Source organism: Idiotropiscis lumnitzeri, chromosome 3, assembly GCF_059441095.1.
Source record: "Idiotropiscis lumnitzeri isolate Australia: NSW breed Sydney's pygmy pipehorse chromosome 3, RoL_Ilum_1.0, whole genome shotgun sequence".
NCBI classification, from domain to species: Eukaryota; Metazoa; Chordata; class Actinopteri; order Syngnathiformes; family Syngnathidae; genus Idiotropiscis; species Idiotropiscis lumnitzeri.
The window spans coordinates 16339184-16362456 of NC_142393.1; the positions used below are offsets into that span (position 1 = coordinate 16339184).

Genomic DNA, 23273 nt, shown 5'->3' on the forward strand with positions numbered 1-23273 from the left:
TATATATATATATTGTTCTAATGCTTTTATTCACCTTCATTTAAAATGAAATGTATTTTTTTTCTCCGATGAGGTGAGGTTACCAAAACATCCATCCATCTGCTCCTAGTCCGGCCCCCTTTAGAACCCATTGTGGGTTTGCCCACCCCTGTTTTAGGGGCAGCGTGGTGCTCACATGCAAATAACGCAACATCATCAGATAAAAGACCAGAAGCAAGTGGAGAGTGAACTGCATTGAATATAACATGCTTTTCAAATAGATACCTTTCAGTAGTGTCACATAACCTGGCAGTGTTTGGGTGTGATATTTGGAGCCATAAAAGTACGTATTATTAGGCGCTAGTTCTGTTAGCATGTCAACAGAGTTTTGCATTGAGTCTGTTAGCGTTGCTAGCATTGTTTTGAAAAGACTACTGGAACATGTTTTTTAGTCAACATCCACTGCAGTGTCAATAAACAAGCAAAGTTTGACTCTATTTTTATGAAAGAGAGCAAGAGAGAGATTATTGTTGGGATTGTGATAACGGTACAACTGGGAATAAAGATAACTAATTTTTACTTGAGCAGGTTAACTTGCTGAATATTAGTAGATTTACAATGAATACTGGTTGACTCGTCTGTTTAGATTCTCAGTCAACCAGGTCATGGTAATTCACAAATGTTTTAATCAGGGCAGCTGCTCTGTTGTTTGTTGAAGACATTTCACCTTGAAACCAAAACATTTCTTCAGCTCTCAATTTTTAGTGCGGATTTTGTCCATTTATGCCACAGTGGGAGTGTTCATAAATTGTTTTTTGTTGTTGCTCAGTGTGGTTAGTGAAACGACCGTCCTACATACCAATCAGTCAGCTAGTCAACATTTTATTTTTTAAATTATTCTTAAATGAGAGACTGTAAGAGCTCTGCAGTAACCTGTTTGTGCACTTTAGCGCGCTGTCTGTTTGGAATAATGTGTTGTTTTGAATAATGGAATGGAAATTTTTCAAAATGTTTGTTTTAGCCTATCAAGTGTATGTAACATTGATTGACACTGTCCTGGAAATATACAATGTTTTGTAAAAATGCACTTCCAGCCTTATATTATGCTCTGTGGTCAACTGTGAGCTGCATGCTTCAGAATTTAGCTCTCTTTTAGAAAGAGTGCAACATATTTTCTAAGATTAGCCACTGTATTTAACTTTGTTGTATCAGTTTTCTATGGCTCTTTATTGTAGCCACAGTCAGGAGCGGCAGTGCAAAGGCAATGAAGGTGCTTAACAAACAGCCATAAAAATAAGTCCAGACATCGCAATAATCTGGCCTGGAGTCACTTCCAGTGTGATGATTACCAGGATCTCATTAGAGGTCAGGGCTGAAGCTCTTGAAATACTAATTATAGCTGTCAATAATACGTCGACCTTGTCACTGCTGTGTCATGACAACATCATTTACCTTTTATGGCTTAATTAAAATGCCACCCTAAATTATTTATCAGCAAACATACTTGTGCTCTCCTCTCTACCCTTTATATTTGGGAGCAAGTTTCATGATCTCTCAATGTCAGTGAGTCCTACGGAGGCATGGATGTACCGAAAACAAGAGATACCAGGGAGGAAAAGTATTAACTTCCTTAAAGTGTCCAATAAAATCCATAAATGTCCAATGGGCAATAAAAAATAAAAAATATCGTTTAATTCAACCTCGTCATAGTTTTGCACTGCTTTGGCTTGGTAATTAGAATTGATGTGGTGATTCCAAATCAAATTCTCTGCATGCTTAAGCTGAAAAAAAAAAAAAAAACGTGGGGAAAAATGAGAAACCTTAAGAAGGGGCCACTGATGGAGGAATCCCTCTTTCAGGAAGACCAGGCTGCAATGGATGCTCAGTAGGCAGCAATTAACACAAATTATGATGCTACCCAATCTTCGTTCAAATAGTGTCAAATTCCATTCAGATGGAGCGTTGCCGAAAGACATCTTCTGTGAAGTGGGAAGCCCCCTTCCCAAACTGGGGAAAAGGGGACGGGAGAGAGAATACAAGCAGCAGTCAAACAGGCCAGCGTGTACTAAATACAAGAGTATTATAAATGATTCTTTAGTCGTGTTTTAAGCATTTCTACTCAGGCTTTAATATCCGTGGGTAGGGCATTCTAGAGGAAATGCTGTCGAACCTGCAGACTGCTTTTTGGCTCTTGGGATCAAGAAAAAGAACATATTGTAGAACTACATCAACCAGATAAAATTGGACGGATTTTAGCATGTTGGAACATTTGAGTAAAATTATAATGTATGATTTTGTTGTGAATTGGTATTTTAAATTTTTTTACATTAATCTGTGGAATCCATTAGTAGGAGTATTACGTAATTTTATCCTGCTAAAATATGTCCCCTTTTCTGTTGATTTGGTACGTTGCATTTCATGAGCGCAGGAGAAAAGAGAGAGAGGTGAATTAGAGAGAGCCTGGACATGAATGTAACAACCGTGCCGTGTCGCTTCTCTTTATCAGGGGAGACGCCAGAAGAAATACAAATAACTAAAACCTATACTGTGGCCCGCCACAGCCCCCAAAGACAAGGTAGCACTCTTTTTAAGGGTTTCAATATTCTTAATGTGCATATGAAGTGAGAGTTGAATCATATATAACACCAAGATTTTGTTTTGTTTTGCTGAATCACTTTGAGTATTCATACTTGAGTAATGGTACGTTGATCAAGAGCTCGGTTTTATCGGAGTTAAGAAACCCCCAAAAATTTAAAAACATCCATTGTTTAATCTCAGCAAGGCATGCCTCCAGATTACTGCAATTGTCCAGGTTTGTATTTTTCCAGCAGCATCTATAATTGGTTGTCATCAGCATAACAGTGAAAACTAATGTTATTGCTATGCATAATGTCACCAAGCAGAAACATGTAGATGCTAAACAATAGAGGGCCAAGTACAAATCTCTGTGGGACTCCACACGTTACGTTACAAAAATCAGAAGTTGCATTGTGATGAATTACTCGGTGTGTCCTCTCGGTTAGGGAAGAACTAAACCAGGAAAGTAAATTTCTGACAGGGACTAGTCAAGGCTGTCTACTGTTGGGGTTTTAAAAAAAATGCTAAATTTGTTGGTTAAAACATTATTGCAAACATCCATTTGGATCTAGATTTCTGTGACCTTCTCTGAACTTACTGATCGTAACAATTTCTATAGTATTATAATTAGCCTCTGGGAAACATGCTTTTGTGTCTGCAGTAACGAAAGCATGAAATGAGGATTAGGTAAAGGATGTCCCTGTGCGTTGCTTTCATTATCCCTGTCTTCGTATCCATCTGGAAATTAAAAGGCGTTCCAAATACAAAACGTAAAAGGAGAAAAGCCATCATCTTTCATGTTGTACATTCACTTTGTCTGACCTTTACACTTTAATTCAAGTGGGTTTTGGTGAAACTAATTATTATTACAGCTTAATTGAGTAGAAGTTGTGGAGTCAAACTTTGCCAAGAGTTTAAATGGAGGGTAAATACAGACGTTAATCTTAATGATAGACCCTTATCAAATTTGTATGGTTTGAATATGTAGCGCACTGCCTGAATCTAAAATGACTTTTTTCTTTTAATGTCTTCTTCTATCAGCAGTCCATCTGCTTTGAAGCCAGGCAGCTGTGTGGGGCACCGGATGTGGATTCTGCTGGCAATGACCCACATGACATTGGACTTCTCTGTCTGCAGCCCCCTCAGTCAAGGTTTGGCGCTCAAACTCATGCCGAAGCCGGTGCCTCGCGCAAGACCTCGCCTGCAGCCCATTTGGGACACACCGAACAAGATCTCCTGGAGAACAGTGAACCCTCTGGCACGTAGGCTTTTCAGCCCTATCCCTCCACCCCAAGACAGTAAATTAGGGATCGGGGCAAAACTTACAGTGCAAAAGCCTCGAAGGCCCCTGCACAAACGGCCGACTACATGTAAGGAATGCAGATTGGTCTACTCTGAAATGGAGATGGGCGAGCCAGTAAAAGCAGAATCTCCAGCAGCTTTTTCCAGAGGAAACAGGGGAGACAGAGCAAGGTTGCTCCTTAGAGCCAGAAGGCAGCTCAAATGGGAGAGCTTTGACAAGTCTCAGGAGGGCCGGACTACAACGGTGGCCGGATTTATCGACTGGGGACCCACAGGGACAGATAGTATAGATGAGAATGGTAGACAAGAGCCCAAAGTTAACCTGCCCACTCGGGTCTCAACTACCACAGTGGCCACAACCACTAGCACTACTACAAGGCTCTCCCAAAGGACGTTAATTATGGTGACTACACCGGAATCCAAGAGGCTAAGCACCACAAAGGCCACAAACAGCTTTGGGGAGACTGTCAAGCCACCAAAGCCATATGGGGATACATCAGGTAAGATATCTATTTGGTTATCTGTCTGTTTGTCACTGCCACCAAAATTTCACACATATCTAGTGGCCTGTTTTTTACATTTTTTTTTCCATCTTAATGCAACCAATACAATTAGAATGCTCAAAAGTCCGATATAATGGAGTGAAGCCAAGCATTTTTCAAAATAAAAGATTAAACCAATTGTGTTATGTGCATTGTTGTGTTAACAGTTGTGTTTTGCTGAGCTATGTCATTTCCAAAATTTCTGAATGCGTCACCCGACTCGTGGGACGGGAGGGTTGTGCGAGTGAGAGAAGGGAGCGAGCAGAGAGGGTGTGAGGAAGTCCCGTGTGATTCTTGACGAAAAACGGTTGTTGCTCTGTTGTTTGTGTCGGTTATGGCACACAGTAGTCGCGATGTAATAATTGAGAGAAATAACTAAACTAAACTTATACAAATTTTCAGCTTTGAATAATAAATAAACCGGAAGTATTGCACTTTTTTTCTGTCATTTATCTGTGCGGCTCGGACCAAACCCGGTGTTTGGAGACCACTGCCTTAGGGCACATATAAACCCTTCTTTAGAAATATTAGATGAAGAGTTCCCTTAAGCCCGAAAGAGGACTCAGCATGGACTAATTATACTTGTCATGTTGAACAACATTTGAACATGTGCTGTGGCTGCATGCCAGAAGGCAGTTGTCTTGTCAGCATTGTTTTGATCTCTCCATTTTCTCACGATTGGGAAGTTAGCCGTAGTTTTAAAAGTCTGGTTTGATATTAATAAAGTCAACAACTGTTCACTGAAAGCTAATGAGAGAAAAAAATAAAGGTCAGATTTTTCCGGTTGGGTGTGCATCACAACATCAATGGACAGACTCATCAGAAGAGATGAATAGAATCACTTTACATGGCAAGGCCCAGGTGCCTTACTGTTGTAAAAAAAACTTTGCTTTGCCTTCACAAAACATTAACGCATGTCTGCTGGTAGTGGCCCAGAGGTAAGATATAATTACCACACAGCAATCAATAGCACAGGATTGCTCATGAAATAAAATGTGGATGGGGACAGCGAAGTAAGTTCCACAAAAGAGCTGCATGAGGGCCACAGTTCACGACTACATATATAGTAAAAACAAAATCTATATATCCACAGATATTGATTATATCTAAGGTGGCACGGTGGATGACTGGTTAGCACGATGGCCTCACAGTGAGAGACAGCATCCATCCTGTGTGGAGTTTGCATGTTCCCCCCGTGCTTGCGTGGGTTTTCCCCGTGTACTCCGGTTACCTCCCACGTTCCAAAAACATGCATGATAGCTTGATTGGACACTCTAAATTGTCCCTAGGTGTGAGTGTGAGCGCGGATGGTTGTTCGTCTCTGTGTGCCCTGCGACCAGACTTGGCAACCAGTTCAGGGTGTACCCCGCCTACTGCCCGATTACGGCTGGGATCGGCTGCTTAATGTAACATTATTCATGTATAAAATCTTCCAAAGACACATTGCCACAGATTCAACTGATTATTGAAATTGAAAGCATTTGAAGAAACTGCAGTGGACTGTATAACTTTTTTTTAATACTTCTTATAACTTTACATAAGGCTCCTGTCACTGCAGATTAGGGGAAAAAGTACTTATCATAATTAGTCAGGCTCTCAGTAACTGTGAGATTACAGTATGTGCGCTCACCCTTGCACTAAATAATCTGCATGAGTAAAACCGACTCATGAATAACGTCAGCAGTCAGCACAAATGAAAGCCATTAATGTGCTTTGTTTCAGTGAATACGCACGCATGTAATATGACCGTAATTATCTCATGTGCGGTTCGAGTTATCGAGGATGTGTTTGGTGGGCGAGTGTTCGGTGCACAATCCCCAAATTCATTCCGAAAAATGCCCCTTTGACATTAAATTAGTTGGTGAGCAGTGGATGTGTTACCCGGTCTTCTCTTGAGTTCAATTTCCGCAGAGTAAAAATAATCACAATGACGTTTGAAATGCAAGCTTCTGAGCATGCTAAAAACACGGTCAAGATTTGTTGCCTCCCAAATGAAATATCTTCGTACATCACATCAGATGTTTTCGCTCTTCTGTAAATACACTGTAAGGGCAAATGTTCAATTCTCATTTGCAGCGGCGGTTTTGTCTCCCCCTTCGTGCAAATATAATCATTTCAACAAATCGACTTTTATTTATTTATTTTTTTGCATTGCTGTAATTCAGAGCTCTTTCCCGACCTAATAATGAGCTACATAACTCCGGCCTGTTTGCCATTGTGCAGACGAATACCACCCATAGCTAGCTCAGCTCTTAGGGTTGGAGAGTTTGAATAACAGCACATGAAATGTTACCATTTGCTTAAATAAAGAATTCAATAGTCTTTTGCAAATACATTCCGATCAATGTCTGTCACGGAATGCTGCTTGAAGGCCCTAAATGCTCTTAAAGAGCTCAATGCAGCCAGCAAACAGAGTAACTCAGCCAGGAATGAAACACTCACAAAATGCACATAAATGTGTGACAAAGAACATAGAAATGACAGAAAAAAAATGAAAATGAAGACGAATGCGACAGTTCATACATGACATCACGAGAGACCCCAAAGCATGTGTTTCGATGTCCTCGTATGGTTTCTGGTTATTCTCATTGGGTGCGTTCTTAAAATTGTCAGTGCACTGTATGCCGAAGACAGCGCAGTTGTCACCATTGGAGATAAGCGACGACTGAAAATGTAGTCAGTAAAAGTACTTCAGATAATTTGAGCCTTGCCAAATGCAAGATAAACGCTCATTTAAATGCAAATAAAAGCGTTATGTCTTACGGATTCGTTCAAACGGGCCGTTAGTAATATAATGTGGCCTTACACTTTTGTCCTTCAACGTTTAAGTATAGAGATGACATAGTAACTGGAGCGTTGAGTAAGTGAGTGCATTAAATACAATTTTTGGCAGTAAACATTTTGTCTATAATGAATTTGATCACGTCATCATTTTTCATGTATAATTAATACCTTTAAAAACACATTTTGCCAATTGCCAAGCTCCGGTAACAACCAATCACGGGTCAGGTGACCACGTTTACTGAGCATTGAAAGTTCGCATTTTGACCTGGGCTGAGACGTTTAAAGACATGCAACTAAGCCTCTTGAACAACAAAAGACAGAGAAAAAAACATGGAAACCACTTTAACTTCAGTTACCCTGGCAGTCCAATTCATTTCACCAAGATCACTATAGATAATTGAAAGTAGATGAAAATCAATCTCCTTCTCCCGGGTATTCAACGTAAGCTTAAATGCTGATGTCTGTTGACAGGCAAGGCGACTCACACCCCCCTTTTCCACGATTTACACCAGCCAAGAAGACATGAAGAGACGAGAGTGTGCAGATGCTTTCACTGTCTGCATGTCCTTTGCTCAGCAACTTTTTCATGGCTTTGACATATCCGCCTTAAGCAAGAGACGTCCGGATGCTGGCTATTTTTGATACCACTATTAGACAGGAAATACAGTCGTTTGGAATATTTGAGATGAATGGGCATTCAAATGTCTTTCTGCTAACCAGGGAGTTAAGATGATAATCGTGTAATAACAGAAACATGATATTGGTTCTAAATAACAGGTATGGAACATTAATTGTGGAGTCATCATATCTTGAAGCAGTTGAGGCAAGATTGGGTACGAGTAGAGTTGTATATTATGCACTAAAAGGAACAAGATGGTCAGTTTTGGAAGGTTATGCATCATCTATGTGAGGTGTGGGCAAACTACAGCCCGGGGGCCACATGCAGCCCGTTAAACGTTTTAATCCGGCCCGCCGAACTTTAAAAAAATTAAATGAATAAACCTTGGGAATGTTTTATTTTCTAAATACTGTGGTTTTTCATATACATAAATATTGTTGTAATGCTTTTATCCACTTTCATTTAAAATTAAATGTATTTTTTTTTTCTCTGATGAGCTGAGGTTACCAAAACATTCCATCTATCTGCTCCTGGTCCGGCCCCTCTGTCACACTTTAGAACCCATTGTGGCCCGCCACTCAAAATGTTTGCCCACACCTGATCGATGTCCTCTCTAGTAATTTCTTCTTGCAGCTTTATTCTGTCGGATACAACACTGCCATTAAAAAGGGAGTTCATATGTATGAAAATCGGAATAATTATTATAGACATTTTATGGATTGCTTGTTATATTAACCCTTAGTGCAGACAAACATTTGCTGGATGTGATGTATTTAATTAAACATGGGCGAGTACCAATTCTAGGATATTTTAAGGTATCGATACTTGTGGAGGCTACCGATACCACCCACCTATACTTAAGGTAAAACAAATTCAGATGTCGACGCTTGTTCACAATTTTTTGTTCTTGTGTTAAATGAAATTATAGATCAAAAGTACTATCGGTATCGGTGATCGGAATTGGTGAGTACTTAAAGAGTGCATACTCGTACTGGTATTGGTCTAAAAAAAAGTGGCTTCAAACATCCCAATATTTAATAAATGGACAGACATAATCCATCCACCACAGTAGCAATACACCCCAGCTTCTTAGTTTTTGGCCTCCTTTTTAGAATTTTCCATTCAGCCTGACTGAATTATTCAGTGATGTCTTTGACAATGAGAGCAACGCATTGTCGAGCAATTGTTTGTGATCTCCCCTTCAACCTTTCCCTCATTTCTCTCTGCCCCGCTCTCCACTTTGCCTCTCTCAGCACTCTGTCCTTCAGTAAGTGTTTTAGATTGCCTGGTGGCTCAGTGGAAATCAGTATAGATTGACACTTTGACACCAACGTTAATTGCCAATTCCTAACTATCAGCAGCCCGCCTTTGACGGAAGTCTTCCCCTCATCTGTCCTGACAAGGTTTCTGGTTGTGGCAGAGGTGAGCTTGGATAAGTTACAAAGTGTTCGGGTGAATTAAATATGTCTGTGTGACTCTCAGATGGTTGTGCGGTGGATGTATTTCTTTAAGCTCCATCAACATTTAAAATAGAATAGAAATCCCTTTATTGTCATTGTACTCAAGTGTGCAACGAGATTAGAGGTAGATAAGATAAGGGCGTTCCCCACATTATTCAAATGCTTTATGAGCAAGAGCCGCGTGGGTGTTGTCTCCATTAGCTCGAAATGTCTCTTATGACAATTGCCTGCAATTAGCGTACACACTGATAGGCAGGCAGACACACAAAATTAAAGCTGTTTGACACTTATAACTCATTTGCATCACAATTTCCTATTCACTCCTTGTCATGGGTCCATATATCCCCATTAATGTTATGTCTTACATTTTAGTAGATAAATAGCCTTCACATCCACATAATTTGCTCTCTCTGCAAACGTTTGAATTCATAGTTGTTTTGGTACGTATAATCTTTGGATCGTGTCCATACCCTGTTTTTAAAACACACGTGAGATCTCTACATCGACATAGATATTGATTCCCACAACATCATTAGGTGTGGGTGTGATGTTTTGATCCATCAATACAGATCATGGGGCCTGATGAGAGTTAGCCAGCATACGGTAACCATTTGCTTGCATAAATTGCCCTCTATCATAATTTGTACTATTTCTGGTTACTGACCACACAGGATTGCATTTCGTAAAACCATAACGGTTCCTCATTGGTCATGCAGATTTGTCATTGGGGAGGATAAGTGACAAGAAAGGTAAGCCAAAAAAACTAAAAATACGTCCACATTAGAAGTTAAGGGTCAAGCCCTGACTCAAATTGTGAAAATCCTCAAGTGATTGACTACTCCCCCCCAAAAAAAATATATCATTATTGCCTAAATTAAACATCCATCCCTCCATTATATCTGTACTGATTCCACTCACAAGGGTTGCAGGCTCAATTAAACATTTAATCCCTCAGTATTTTTCAAAGTGGGCGGAACGGTGATTGAGTGGCTAGCACATCGGCCTCACGGTACAGAGGTGCAGGGTTTGATCCTGGGCTTCAGCCTTCCTTTGTACCACTTGAACGTTCTCCCCGTGACTACGACGGTTTTCTCCAGGTCCTCCGGTTTCCTAGCACATCACAAAAATCTGCATGAAAGGTTAATTGAACTTGCTGAATTACCCCAAGGTGTGACCGTGAGTGTGAATGGTTGTTCATCTTTGTGTGCCCTGCGATTGGCTGGCAACCAGTTCAGGGTGTACCCGCCTCCTGACCGAAAACAGCTGTGATAGGCTCCAGCACCCCCTATAAGCGGTTCAGATAATGGATGGATATTTTCCAAACTGTGCACCCTGAACACAATAATATCAATTGAAACTCATCTAATATTATCATTAAATTCAATTAGTTCATTTGAGTCCTAAAAGTGCTCTAGATATGCAAGGACAATGACGTACATGTCGTCACATTGCAAACCGTAAAAAACCCAGTTACTATTTTTGTACAAGCCATTTTATTGTTTTTGATTCAGTAATTCAAGGAGATTAAAATTGTTAGAATGCATATATCATAAAGGCTTGTTTCTTCAGGTCAGTCTCCGATTACTGGCTGAACATCTGTTCACCCTTGTAGAAAATCTGAGCACTTCTCTGCATCTTCGTTCGCTGGCGTGAAGACCACTCGGAGCTACAGTGGAATGTTTCATTGCGCTGTCGCGGCTGTTCGCTTTTAACTTCTCTGCCACTAATATGGCACGATAGAAGGAGGTGGGCATTTGTTTGTTAACTAATTGTTCTTATAGGTTCCTCATAAAAAAAATACATGTTAGCAAGTGGTGAAATATTGACAATTACTGTACTCCACAGTCTCCCCTTTTATTTTTTTTTGCTAGCTATGAGGAAATTCTATTGGTTTATCCACTGTTTTGTTTCTTGTAATAGATAATGTATTTCAACAGTCATACAATCTGCACCGGTGTATTTTCCGATTACCTTTACATGCACATTTATTAACACTGCTCTGAATTTTTATATTAAGCTCCAGATCTCTTATTAAATTAAGTAGGAAGGGGGCATAATCCATTTCACCGCTATCCTTTGTCATGTACATCAAAGCATCATGAAGGCTTTAGTGGAGTCTGCAACGCTAGCTGCCCAGAGGTCTCTTCTGTACCCTTCATCTTTATCTACTGCATCATCTCTGCTGCCTTTTTTACTTGGCAGCAATTTGAACAAACTGGATATCTTTAAAGAAAGGTGCCTGCCAAAAGTCATTTTTCAACCTGACTGCCATTCACTGTGATATGATGCATACCCAGACCCAGGACAAATGGACCTTGTGTTTTCTCCGTTTCTTTGCGTTACTCCATTGTAGTATTTTAATTTTTTCCGTATTTTTGGTTACATTGGTTGTATTAAAGCAGGGGTGGGCAAACTTTTTGATTGGTGGGCCATAATGGGTTCTAAAATTTGACAGAGAGGCCGGGACCAGGAGCAGATGGATGGAGTGTTTTGGTAACTCACCTCATTGGTGAAAAAAAAATACATTTAATTTTAAAAGCAAAACAAAAGCATTACAAAAAATATCTGTATTTGGCACGCCACAGTATTTAGAAAATAAAACATTAACAAGGTTTATTCATATTTTTTTTTTCTAGTTCGGCGGGCCAGATTAAAACGTTTAATGGGCCACATGTGGCCCCCGGGCCGTAGTTTACCCACATCTGTATTAAAGCATATAATAACTTGCGGAACCTATTTGTCGAGATGCCATGACAGCCATACTACGGCGTTGAAAACCGTCTTGGCCCGGCCGTCTCTTCAATTCAATGCAGCATTTTCTTCATCATATAGATACATATCCAAGTCTCTATGCCTCGTTCGGGGCAAGAAAAAAAAAGACAAAACAGAGTTCCATCCACAGGCAAGTGATCTGGCGTATTGGACCACTCACTAGCAACTGGTGGGTGCTAGTCAACGTCTTGACGTTACAGCCGTTCGTAACATGGTGCCTTGCGTGAGAATTACCCAGGGGGATTGTTGTGGAGCGTCGACACAAAAAAAAAAAATGGGAACACCAGATATTAAACTTGACAATATTCCTCATCAATAACTCGAAATGGGCTGCCGGAGGTACACTTTAACACATTTATATTTGAACTTGTATTGTTTTATTTAAGCATCATTACACATTTACAGCTAGCTGTTTTCAAAGTCGTGTTCCCATATTGCCAGCCATTTAGGGCATTTGGTCTGATCTTCAAAGACTAACAGAACACTGTGTTCTTTGACAAAATACTGAAAGCACACAACTTACTAAAAAGGGTAGATTTCTTCTTCCCCCCCCCCCCAAAAAAAAAAAGTTGTAGCTTTTGCCGTTGTTTGATAATCAGCAGTAGAACATATGTTGGTCCCACCAAAAACAAATTTTTTTTTTCATCAATTTATTTCAAACATGCATAAAAATAAGACTTTATCACTACTATAACCCAGTAATGTGTGAGGGGAAAAAAACATCAAAATTGAAAAACATCAACAAATACGATTTAGCTGACAGGATAAATCCTCTCGTGCTCTCATTGGTCAATCTCGCTCTGTCAACCAATCACGTGCCTTGTATGAGTGCCTGTGAGTTTGTAAAACGCCTCCAAGTCAACTCATCTCTTCGAAACAACGCAATATGGCTGTGGATATGGCCGTATTTTATTCTATTCATATATCGATTTAATTAATGAATATTTGAGAAAACCCCGCAAGGCACTGAAGCCGCAAAACGTGAAGTACGAAGTGGCGAGGGAACTCCGTATTGGGAAATGCATCTTATAGCTTAATTTGCAAGAATAAATTGTTGTTTTACAAGGCGTCGTTTTACATTGACTCGATCGTGCCTGGGAGTGTAGCAGCACCTGCTACCATGACCACATATATAAAGTGAAGCTATTCTGGTCTGAAGGGACCTCAGCTATTGATCAAGGTCAGGGGCTTGCTCTATTATAGCTGAGCTTGAACAGATGTTATTTTATAAATGGCCACAGCCTTGACGTCAGTCACGGCCAGAGAGAGTATGAAGGAAATGCAAATGACTTGTCAGAAGTTAATCTGTCTTTTCTGTGGCAAAGGACTCCTGATTGCAGCTGAAAGTTAAGGCTTTCCCCTGCCAAGTATAGATATCATTTATCCAAGGTTGACTTGGACCAGAGAAGTTTATAATCCGAGAGGAGGCTGTCCAGCCAGGCAGCCGGCAGCTTTTCCAAAATGACTGAGCTGCACTTCCTTTTGAGCTTTCCAAAGACAAATTGGCTTGGATCAGTCCCACTAGACAGCTGGCTGATGGAGAGGTGAGATGTATAAGGCCCACCGAGGCCTTTTTATCATGACGGCTCCTCTTTTCCTCTTGAAGCCTGTCACCTGCTGCAATGTGTCATTGTGTCACTCACCCCCACATGTCATACTAAGATTAAAATATAAAACAATAAACTCATGTACAAATGATGAAGGAAGACATGAATGTCACATTTTTCTTTTTTCGTGGGGAAGGATTTTCATCTACATTAGTGTGGGGAAAAGAGAACTAATAAGTAGTGAGCACACATTTTTTAACTAAATGTTTGTTAAAGGTAATGTTAATTATTCAAATGTTTTTCATATTAAATTTAGTGAACAATAAGTGGGGCTGTGCAGTTATTCAATATAAAGGATTCAATGAGTTCTTGGGTCAGGCCATTTTATTTTCCTATTTTCCCAAAACCGCTTTTATTTTAATTAATGCTTCATTGTTTTTTTATTAATGTGCTGTTGTTAAACTATTGAAAATGTATGTTATAATAACAACATTATTTAATTGCTTGCTTTTAAAGAAACATTTTCGGCAAGAGGGAGCTCTTTTATTTTCCTTTGTTCGACAAAGAAATGGTCAAACAAAGCCAAATAAACAATGAAAAAAAAAAAAAGAGTGGACGTTTACACAAGAAAACGCTGGGGAAAAAAATGAAACCAGTGTTTTGTTTCAGGAGTAAATCAAATCCCATCAGAGTAAATAGTTTTGAATGTTTTTTTTTGTAAGTTTTAAAAAAAATTATTGGAGGAATTTTGTGGGGTAAATAAAATAAGGCCATATTATCCAACCCTAGCAACAACCCTTAGGATTTTATGTTTGCATTTTATTTTATTTAAGAAGTATTTGCCCAACTATTAATTTCAATTTTTGTGTTCTTGTTTTTTGACTGTATTTTAGGTTTGGCAGTTCACCAGATAATCACTATCACTGTGTCTCTCATTATGGTTATCGCAGCCTTGATCACAACACTCGTCCTTAAAAACTGGTAGGAAAGTCTCCTTTCTTATTCCTCATGACACGACAATGTATAGAAAGACTTCACTGGTTTCTTCCAATAGGTCGATAGAATCCTAAAGCACAAGGTATGATTTTATTTTGGTTTCTTGTCTTTGGTGCGTGTTTTTGTAGCTGTGCACAGTCAGGAAATGGCCGTCACAATAGCCATCAGCGCAAGATCCACCAGCAGGAAGAAAGCTGCCAAAACCTGACAGATTTCACCCCAGCCAGGGTTCCGAGCAAGGTGGATATCTTCACTGCCTACAACGACAGTCTGCAGTGCTCTCATGAGTGCGTTCGGACTGCTGTGCCCATCTACACCGATGAGATGATCCAGCAGACGCCCGTCTACAAGTCTGCTTACAACGGAAACAGGTACACAGAACCCATCTTACGTTAGTTATTCAAACAATCTTCTTGGCTTCATGTCAGAATTCTTCGGCAATTAATTTAATCCACAAGCCTTGGGGGTTGATTTTAAAAGCATTGATTTCGATATTCATGGCATGGCCGTTTCCCGGAAGATGAGAAGGTTGAACAGTCATCTGGGCGTTGTAGTCCATGCGTGCCTGCCGTCTAACTTTAGAAGCGGCATGTTTGGCACTTATTGTCTGTGGACTGTTAAAACCGTAAACTGTATCCTGTATTATCAAAAAGTTTTGAAATCATATTTTTGTTGAATTTTTACTCCACAATACTTACCATATTCTTTTACTTTTTTAAATCTTGATTACATGTAAAACGTGTTTACTTAAATTAAACAGTGTTTTTGAAAAAAAAAAAAAAACTAAAACTAATGAAAACTAATTAAAAACTAATTTAGTTTAATAAACAAAATGCAAAATAAAATAAAAAATAATTATAACTATAATTCCCAAACTATAATAACCCTCCACAAATGACAACCTTCCTGAATGATGGCAACAATTTGAACCAACAATGAATTATTTTTATTTCCTATGGCAAAAACTGTTCGGCCGTGAACCAGCGCAGATTTTGTTTGACATTAGCAGTTCCTATATCAATGATTTCGCTGCCTGTCTTTACAAACCATAAGCACAATTGTGTTTCCAGGGTGAAGACTATACGATTGTGTTCTCATTAACAATTAATGAAACACACTTTGTATGTGGGGTGAAGAACATGACAAGACATTCCCTCAATTGAAACCCAATTAACCAGTTATTACACATGTATTATATAACCCTAAAATGCCCATTTGCCATCTTAATCTTTGGGGAATCCTAGCTTTCGGTTCCATGACTGGTGCACTTCAATCTTGATATGAACTGATGCAAACCTGAAGCAACCTTGCCCCTTACAAATCCAGGAACCTAGAATGCTGGATCAACAGCACGCCCCGTACGTTCAATCGTATGACTGAAAATCTACCAGGGGCTGTTTGCCTCTGCTGTTATTGTGAATAATGAGTCGGCTCATAGATGTGGTGAAACACACTATGAAGTCTCTACAGGGATATTTTCTGCCTCAAATCGCAGACAGGTATATTATTTTGAAAAGTCAAGCTCACCTCCCAGAAGGCTCTCAGTGTAATATGTGACAAGTGCAATACGTCCGAATCGGTTTAATAAAGTACAGTCACCACTGCAACTTGACACTTAAATCCATGTTTACCTGTTTACCGTGGGGAGCTCCCACAACACAAACGCTGGTAAAGCATTGGTGCGGATGTATTTCACTCCAATTTAGAAATCATTTCACTTTGTGGATGAAGATGGCAGGCATGGGTAACATTAAAAAATTGCCTTTTGGAGTTTAATACCTTGAACATTGTATGTGTCGTGTGACGAGAAGCTTCTTTATTTTAACAGCATTCTCTGTCAGAGTGGATAACAGTTTCTGTCATCTGAGCTGCTGGGCATGCAAAGATGGTCACACTTACTTATTGTATCCAAAGCCTGCAACAGATTTATTATGCTGGCAGTGAGGGAAGAGTAATTCATCTGGTACAAACAGTCCAAAGTGTCTTCAATAATTAAACACGCCGCCTGCAAAATGTACTGCTGGTGAATATGTGCTCATAATTTTTTTTTTTGTTGGTTGTTGTGACTCATTCATTTGACTATTATTATAATTGTCCACCTATGTAGTCATAATGTTTGTGAGGACTCAATATGTATGCAGCATATTTCATTAAACATTGTAGCATCGCATTGAATATAAGATGAGGTGTTAACCTATTTCAACTCAACTCACAGGCCTTCCCCCTCTGAAAGACAACTGATTCCTGTCGCCTTTGTGTCAGAGAAATGGTTTGAGATCTCTTGTTGACAAGCTCAAGGCCTTGTTCACTTCCCTTTGGAGGAAGAGGGTTCAAGAATTCATGCTATGGTAGGTTCTGTGCTCTCACTGTCAAACTATGTATTGTATGTTTGATATTTTAGGATTGTGTGCTTCTTACTTTGCTCTCTCCTCTCAAAGGATGACTTAACATTCAGAGGTTGGCTTATCAAACGTTAGTTTGGTCTACGATGTGGACATGATTTTTGATTAAAAACATCCCTTGATGTCGCTCGAGCAAAATAGAGAGCACTGCTCGAGCGGAGGTGCAGCTTGGCGTCGAAAGAAGAGCATGCCGTAAACTATTACGGTCGGAATGCGCTGAATCTTCAACACGACAGCGACCGACCAAAATAAAATAAATTAAAGAGAAGTGTATGGAACAGAGGGAGCACAAGAACATAACCACAAAGGACTAACTGAAAAAAAAACTAAAGTGTTGATGTGATAAATACCCGCTCGACAGTAAACTAATTAATATAGAGTGACGGAGACACAACAGGAGATGGAAGATGCTTAAGTGAAAATAAGAACTTCATCTTTACTACACAAGAACTACAAAAGAAGGAATTTTATTCAACAAGAGAGACCACAAGGAATGCACGACGCCAGAGCGGCAAATTTAGCAAAACAAGCCAAGATTACCAAGCAGAGAGACTGGTAAATAGTGTCACATAGGCAAGAGTTAGGTATTTATTTCCTCGTTGTCCGAGCGCCTAGTTGATTGTCATGGAGATCAGCTGTGTGGCGCAGGCTCTGCACATGTGTAAACTACTCAGGTAAATGAGGAAGTAAAAAAAAAAAAAAACAGTCACATAAAGTCGACCATAGTTCGGATTATATCCAGTTTTATTGGGCACTAAACAGCACGAGCACCAAAACGGCAACATAAGAACATTAGGCATGATAGTTAAGGCATGAAAAAAAAACAAACAAGCTTAATCAAATAATTGTAGTATTGATATACATTTTGTACATGCTCATTCCATCTTTGTATTATTTATCAATAAATTTAAGTACATAAGTTAAATTACAAACAAATTATTTCTTTTCCCTGATAAATAAAAAAAATTAAAACAGACTGACTAGATATTGTTTTGAAGATTTGTAAAACTAAAGCAATACTGTCACTTTCACTTCACTTGACATCTTTATACACACTAATAATTGCCTGGATTTGAAATTCAAATTGTGAAAATTGACACATAATTGAAACTGAATAGATTTCCTGCAGGTTGTATTCAGGTCCTGGACATGCATTTGCAAGGTCTCCATGACGACGCTCTCGTTGCTACATTCGTTAAAGGCACTGGATTTCTTATTATCTTCGCAACGTCAGAGACATTACCCAAATGTAATGGAATGTACGATGTTTTGTGGCGCGGAAACGAACTAACGCCAACTAATCCGGTGTAATTATTTTGATCTTTGCATCTCTACAGGATCCAAATGGACGCAGCGGCTTCTTTTGTAAAGTAGTGTGATCTCTCTTTGGACGCTGGTGAAGATATTTATTTTTCTAGAGATGACAAACAGCAGTCACAGTGCATCCCGTCTCCATATTTCATCGTTGAGATGCTGACTATATAACGCATTGGTACATTCACAGGAAGTGTGGACGAGACTGTGAACATCACGGATATCGCGAATCACTGATACATATTTGACATTTGACAAAGGCACCCAAAGGGGCTTCTGCGGGTGGAAGATGAACTCAATTTCTGAACAATGTGCCAATAATGCCACTATGTGCCACAACCTGGATGGAAGGAAGTTGTAATGACAACAGATGGACGAAACAAAGAGAGCTATATTAACCTTGTATCAACATTGTTTTTTTTTGTTTGTTTTTTTTGGTTGTTGTTTTTTTTTTTTTAAGAAATGTGAAAATGCTACAATTGTATTTGGATATGTAGTTTTAAGAAATATTTTGAGAAAGGGTTATGAAGTTATTTATTTAAAATTCTAATAGACTGGGAAAATGGAACAAAAAAGATAATATAAAATCCCATTTAAAAAAAAAACAGAACAGTGCTATTTTTTTATAACGAACACCCTGCCACACCCCCTGACAACGGAGATCCAAATCCCCTTGGATTTGCCACGCTCATGAAAGACTTTTATCTGAGATTTCTTTTTCTCTGATTTCGATGATTGGGAAGTTCATAGTATTCTTTTTTTTTTTTTTTAAAGCAGATCTGTTTGCTGCAACATATCTCACAGCAGCCCACGTATGTATGGATTCAATGATACAACAAACTGCTTACAGCTGGACAGGACATTTATTTGCCTCAGGTCTGTCTAGCTTATTATATTTCACACAAAAAGCTGTTTTGGGATCAATATTATATTTGGTCATGATTCAGCAATCGATCAACGAGCCTCACAAGCAAATAACTGTTTGTATGTATGTGATTGTTCGCATGAATAGGAAAATATTACACGATGAAACCCCGACAATTCACAGTTTGTTCCATTTATGAGACCATAGTTTCATAGCCTATGACGCGAGTTAATGATCCGAAAATTTGAAGAAACAAAATGAGTTTGCCTTGAATAAAACATGACGTAATACAATATCATGAATACAAATCAAATAGTATGTGTCGATTAATTAATATGAGAAAAGGATATCTCAGGATCCAGGTCATCCGTGAAGAACCAAAAGTAGGCCTCAACAAGTTAGTAACGAGTCAGTACCACACACCTGAGATTTCTGGGCAAGATGCTAAGAGTGTTTTACACTTTTAAACCAAGTTCACAGGCACGAAAGACAGGAGGGTGTGCTTTCATACTTCTCTTTTTGTGGTCCAAAACAGCTGATGGCCCCGCCCCCCTTGTCTGGTTACTTTTTATAAAAAAATTAAAAAAAAACTCCAAGCGACCAAAAACGTGTCACAAAAAATACATCACATTGTTCACTTATCTAATTAGTCAATAACGGGCACAAGAATGTAAACAGGAACTAGAAAATAGCCGAGTGCACATGAAGACGACGTTGGCAAACAAATTAACGTCCACATGGTGACTTCAGGCATGTAAAACTAACGACTAATTTGCCCAAGTATTTTTGTTGATTCACCAATAAGGGTATTGATTGATTGATTTTTTTTTTTTTTTGGGTGGTGGTAAACAAACCGCACCGAGGGGGAATACAAATGCGATTTGGATCACAACGGACCAAAAGGTGCAAGTCTGAAAGCACGCTAAGGCTCTCTCGAGATCCTCCTAGCTCCAATAATCCAACTATGAAACACACACTTAGAGAGGATGGCTCATGTTCGTGCTTTCAGGAAGCCGCTTATAAGTCGACTTTTGTACGTGCTGTCGTTTTGTACAAAGCACAAATACATTTCTGCCAATATAAATGTTTTTGGCTGTAGATAGCACTTGACTGATGTGGACGTAACTGCGTTGGTCCCCGCAAGTTGGTTTTGAGTCATTTCCGTACGATACATCACAGCAGGTTTCCGCCCCCCACGAGATCGTCATCATAAATGCAAGTTATCAAGGACGTACCCTGATGGACTGGGTCAAAAAACACTGTGGCGCAAAACTGCTTTTTGCCCATTTACAACATGAAAACCACTCATGAATGACATAGACCAGTTTAGCCTCACTTGTGTGTCAGGCTGCCGAGTTGCTTCTTTGACATAACATATATATTTTTGAATGAAGAGTGTTATCTTAATAGACAGAGGGTTATGAAAAGAAAATGTATATTATACACGTGTAAATGTATTTTCTATATATTTGCTTCTATTTGTGTACAGGTGTGTGACATTTGTTTTTTTCAACAACTCGCCCGTTTGCGGGAAGGTTTAAGCTAGGTCTGAGATAGTGTCTTTGTTTACATGTGTAATGACAGTATTTCTTTTAAAACACAAAACTAACCTTGTGCCAAGCTTCTTACCTGCACTTTCAAGCAGTACATGTATTATATCTCTAGACAACCAGTATAATACTTCTGTAGACGCTGCAATTAGATCAGAAACTGGAGCGTAATTTCCGGCTGTTACGTCGGGCAAAAAGAAGTGACGATGGGGCATCTTTGGTTCTTCTGTATTCGTGGTCGGCTGGGAAACCAATGACTTACCGTCATTTCCATGTTAATTATGATATATCGTGTTTCATCACTTGAATAATAAATGGTATGAATCGAAATTGTATGTAGCTGCCAAAAAGACAACCAACTGCATTTGAACAAGTTGGTGTTACATTCATTTGTCACACTTGGATGTTGTGTCATATTTTGCCAAATTACGTATGATTTGTCTCTATTTACTGCAATTGGGAATTAGGGATTTTGAATGACTAATCAAGAACGGTATCTGAAGGAAGAAAAATAATTGGATTGATGTGCATATGAAGTCAATCTTAGTAGGCTCCACATGCCAAGCGTCGATCTGTCCCTGATGCGATATGGAAAACTTTTATCAAAGCATAATCTTGGTTTATTTCAACTTGGGCCTTATCCTAAACTCTGTGCGTGTCTCTCGAGTGGCAAGTCATAGTGAAATGCTGGTTGGTCTTCTGCATGTTAATAATTAATAAAATAACTGAAATATTTAAATATTGGATGGCCTGTCAAAAAGCTTCTGCAGAGACAGTCACAGTCCTTTGATGAAAGTCACCACATCAACTTTTGATCCGCTGATTAATCTTCCAGTGCCACCAAGAGCTTTCGCTATATCATGGACTGCCTCCATTTTTGCATGAATTGCTTTCACATTTACTGAATTTGCCCCCTCCCTCCCCTCGTTATGTAAAAATGCAACAACACTAGCATGCCCATCATCTCTGTGAGCATGTAATATATATATATATTTTTTCATATATAGAGCGCAGGATACCCTCAAATCAGCTGTCCACTACATTTTGCATGACAGTGGTTTCTACTCTAACTTTTGCTGCCTTGCATGGGGTCATCTTGTGTTTGTTCTAATTCTATGAATCATTGATCGCCTGAACAACCCTCAATTAATTTGAAAATATATACACTATGATGGCTGCTTGATGATATTGCCTGCCTGCCACTAAAAACAAAGCTGATCAAATGATAATTAGGTTCCTGGTGGAGACTCAAATGACTTGTTTACAATTCCTTGTGGTGGGTGGTGACTAATTATACAATTACTGTTGATGTTATTCTGGCAAATAAATCACAAACATAAGACCCAAGTTGCACAAATCCAAAACTCTTGTCGTGAAAAATTGTTCCGAAACATATCAAAGCCACCCAAACAAATGTTGACCATTGTGACTGTCGAGGCTCCCTGAAAAACTGTGAACGGATTTTGATTATTTCTGAATTACTTCAACAATATAATATAAATTTTTGCTCAACATTTAGTTGTGAAATTTGATACCAACATAATCATGCCAGGAAGTTTGAAACTTGACGTTCACTATGAAAGGATTTTTATTATAACAACTACAATTACTGTAGCTCAATCCGAGGTGTGGTGTTTGTAAGGTAGACCAGAATTACACTTAGCTGGGGAAAAGAAAAGAAAAAAATTCATCAATTCTCTTATACCTCTCATATGTAAGGAAATGACTTGTGCTTTATTGCCTTTTCATTTGTATCTACTGTAGGTGTTGCCTGTTGGATTGGTGTATTATAGTGAAGTTCATTAAAAAAAACAACAAAATAAACAGTTCAGACAGGCCAATAGCTGAAAAGTCTTAACGAGACACCAAAGACTTGACATGCCTTTGTAACAACAAATGGATATTTTCAGACTATTGTTTCCGTTTCCTTTTCTCCCCATTAACGCGTGTGCTCCCCCCTGCACAAACAATCAATCAGCAAGAAATCCGGTCAAGCTGCAGGCGCTGCAGCGCCACATAACAAAGTTTAATGTATTGACATGCCAGTTGTGTTCATTAGATGTTGGGGAATAGTTAAACCCTAAACAAAATCATAAACACTCCACTTTGGTTTTTGCTCATTTTGTATTCGCGAACTCAAAGATCTGAGCCTCCCCATGTACAAATTTTTTTTTTCTTAAATACATTCATATATCTGTCAAAATCTGTGTTCGTGAGCACTTCTCCTTTGCCCTAATAATAATGAATGGTTATGAAATCTGAACGCAGAAGTCGGGGCTTCACGTGTTGAGCGGTTGTGATTCTCCGCGACACCTTTGGAGAGAGCTTGTGATGACGAAATGATATAAAGTAGAAATTCCGTTGCACATTCCTGCATTCCAATTGCATGCTCCGTCCAAACTTGGGACATCTGTGGCGTTGTGCTGTGATGAAGCGGCACATTTTAGTGTGGTTGCGTTTTATTGAGGCCAGTCTAAGGCACACCTGTGCAAAAATCATGAAACTTGATAAGCCACACCTGGGAGGGGTATTGATTATCTTGGCAAAGGAGAAGTGTTCATGAA

General features: G+C 39.2%; 1 protein-coding gene across 2 annotated transcripts in view; it reads left to right on the top strand.

Annotated features, from left to right (window-relative positions):
* Positions 1 to 22982, top strand: part of ajap1 (adherens junctions associated protein 1) — a 40822-nt gene extending 17840 nt beyond the window's left edge. Inside the window, exons 2-6 of one of the 2 annotated variants that reach the window (XM_088290850.1) lie at positions 3598 to 4358; positions 14476 to 14563; positions 14707 to 14949; positions 16794 to 16926; positions 18318 to 22982. In XM_088290850.1, coding sequence (XP_088146976.1) covers positions 3598 to 4358; positions 14476 to 14563; positions 14707 to 14949; positions 16794 to 16866 — 1165 coding nt within the window. In that variant the 3' untranslated portion in view covers positions 16867 to 16926; positions 18318 to 22982. The remainder of the gene's footprint in view (positions 1 to 3597; positions 4359 to 14475; positions 14564 to 14706; positions 14950 to 16793; positions 16927 to 18317) is intronic. The other variant, XM_088290851.1, reaches the window with a different exon arrangement.
* Positions 22983 to 23273: the final 291 nt, after the last annotated feature.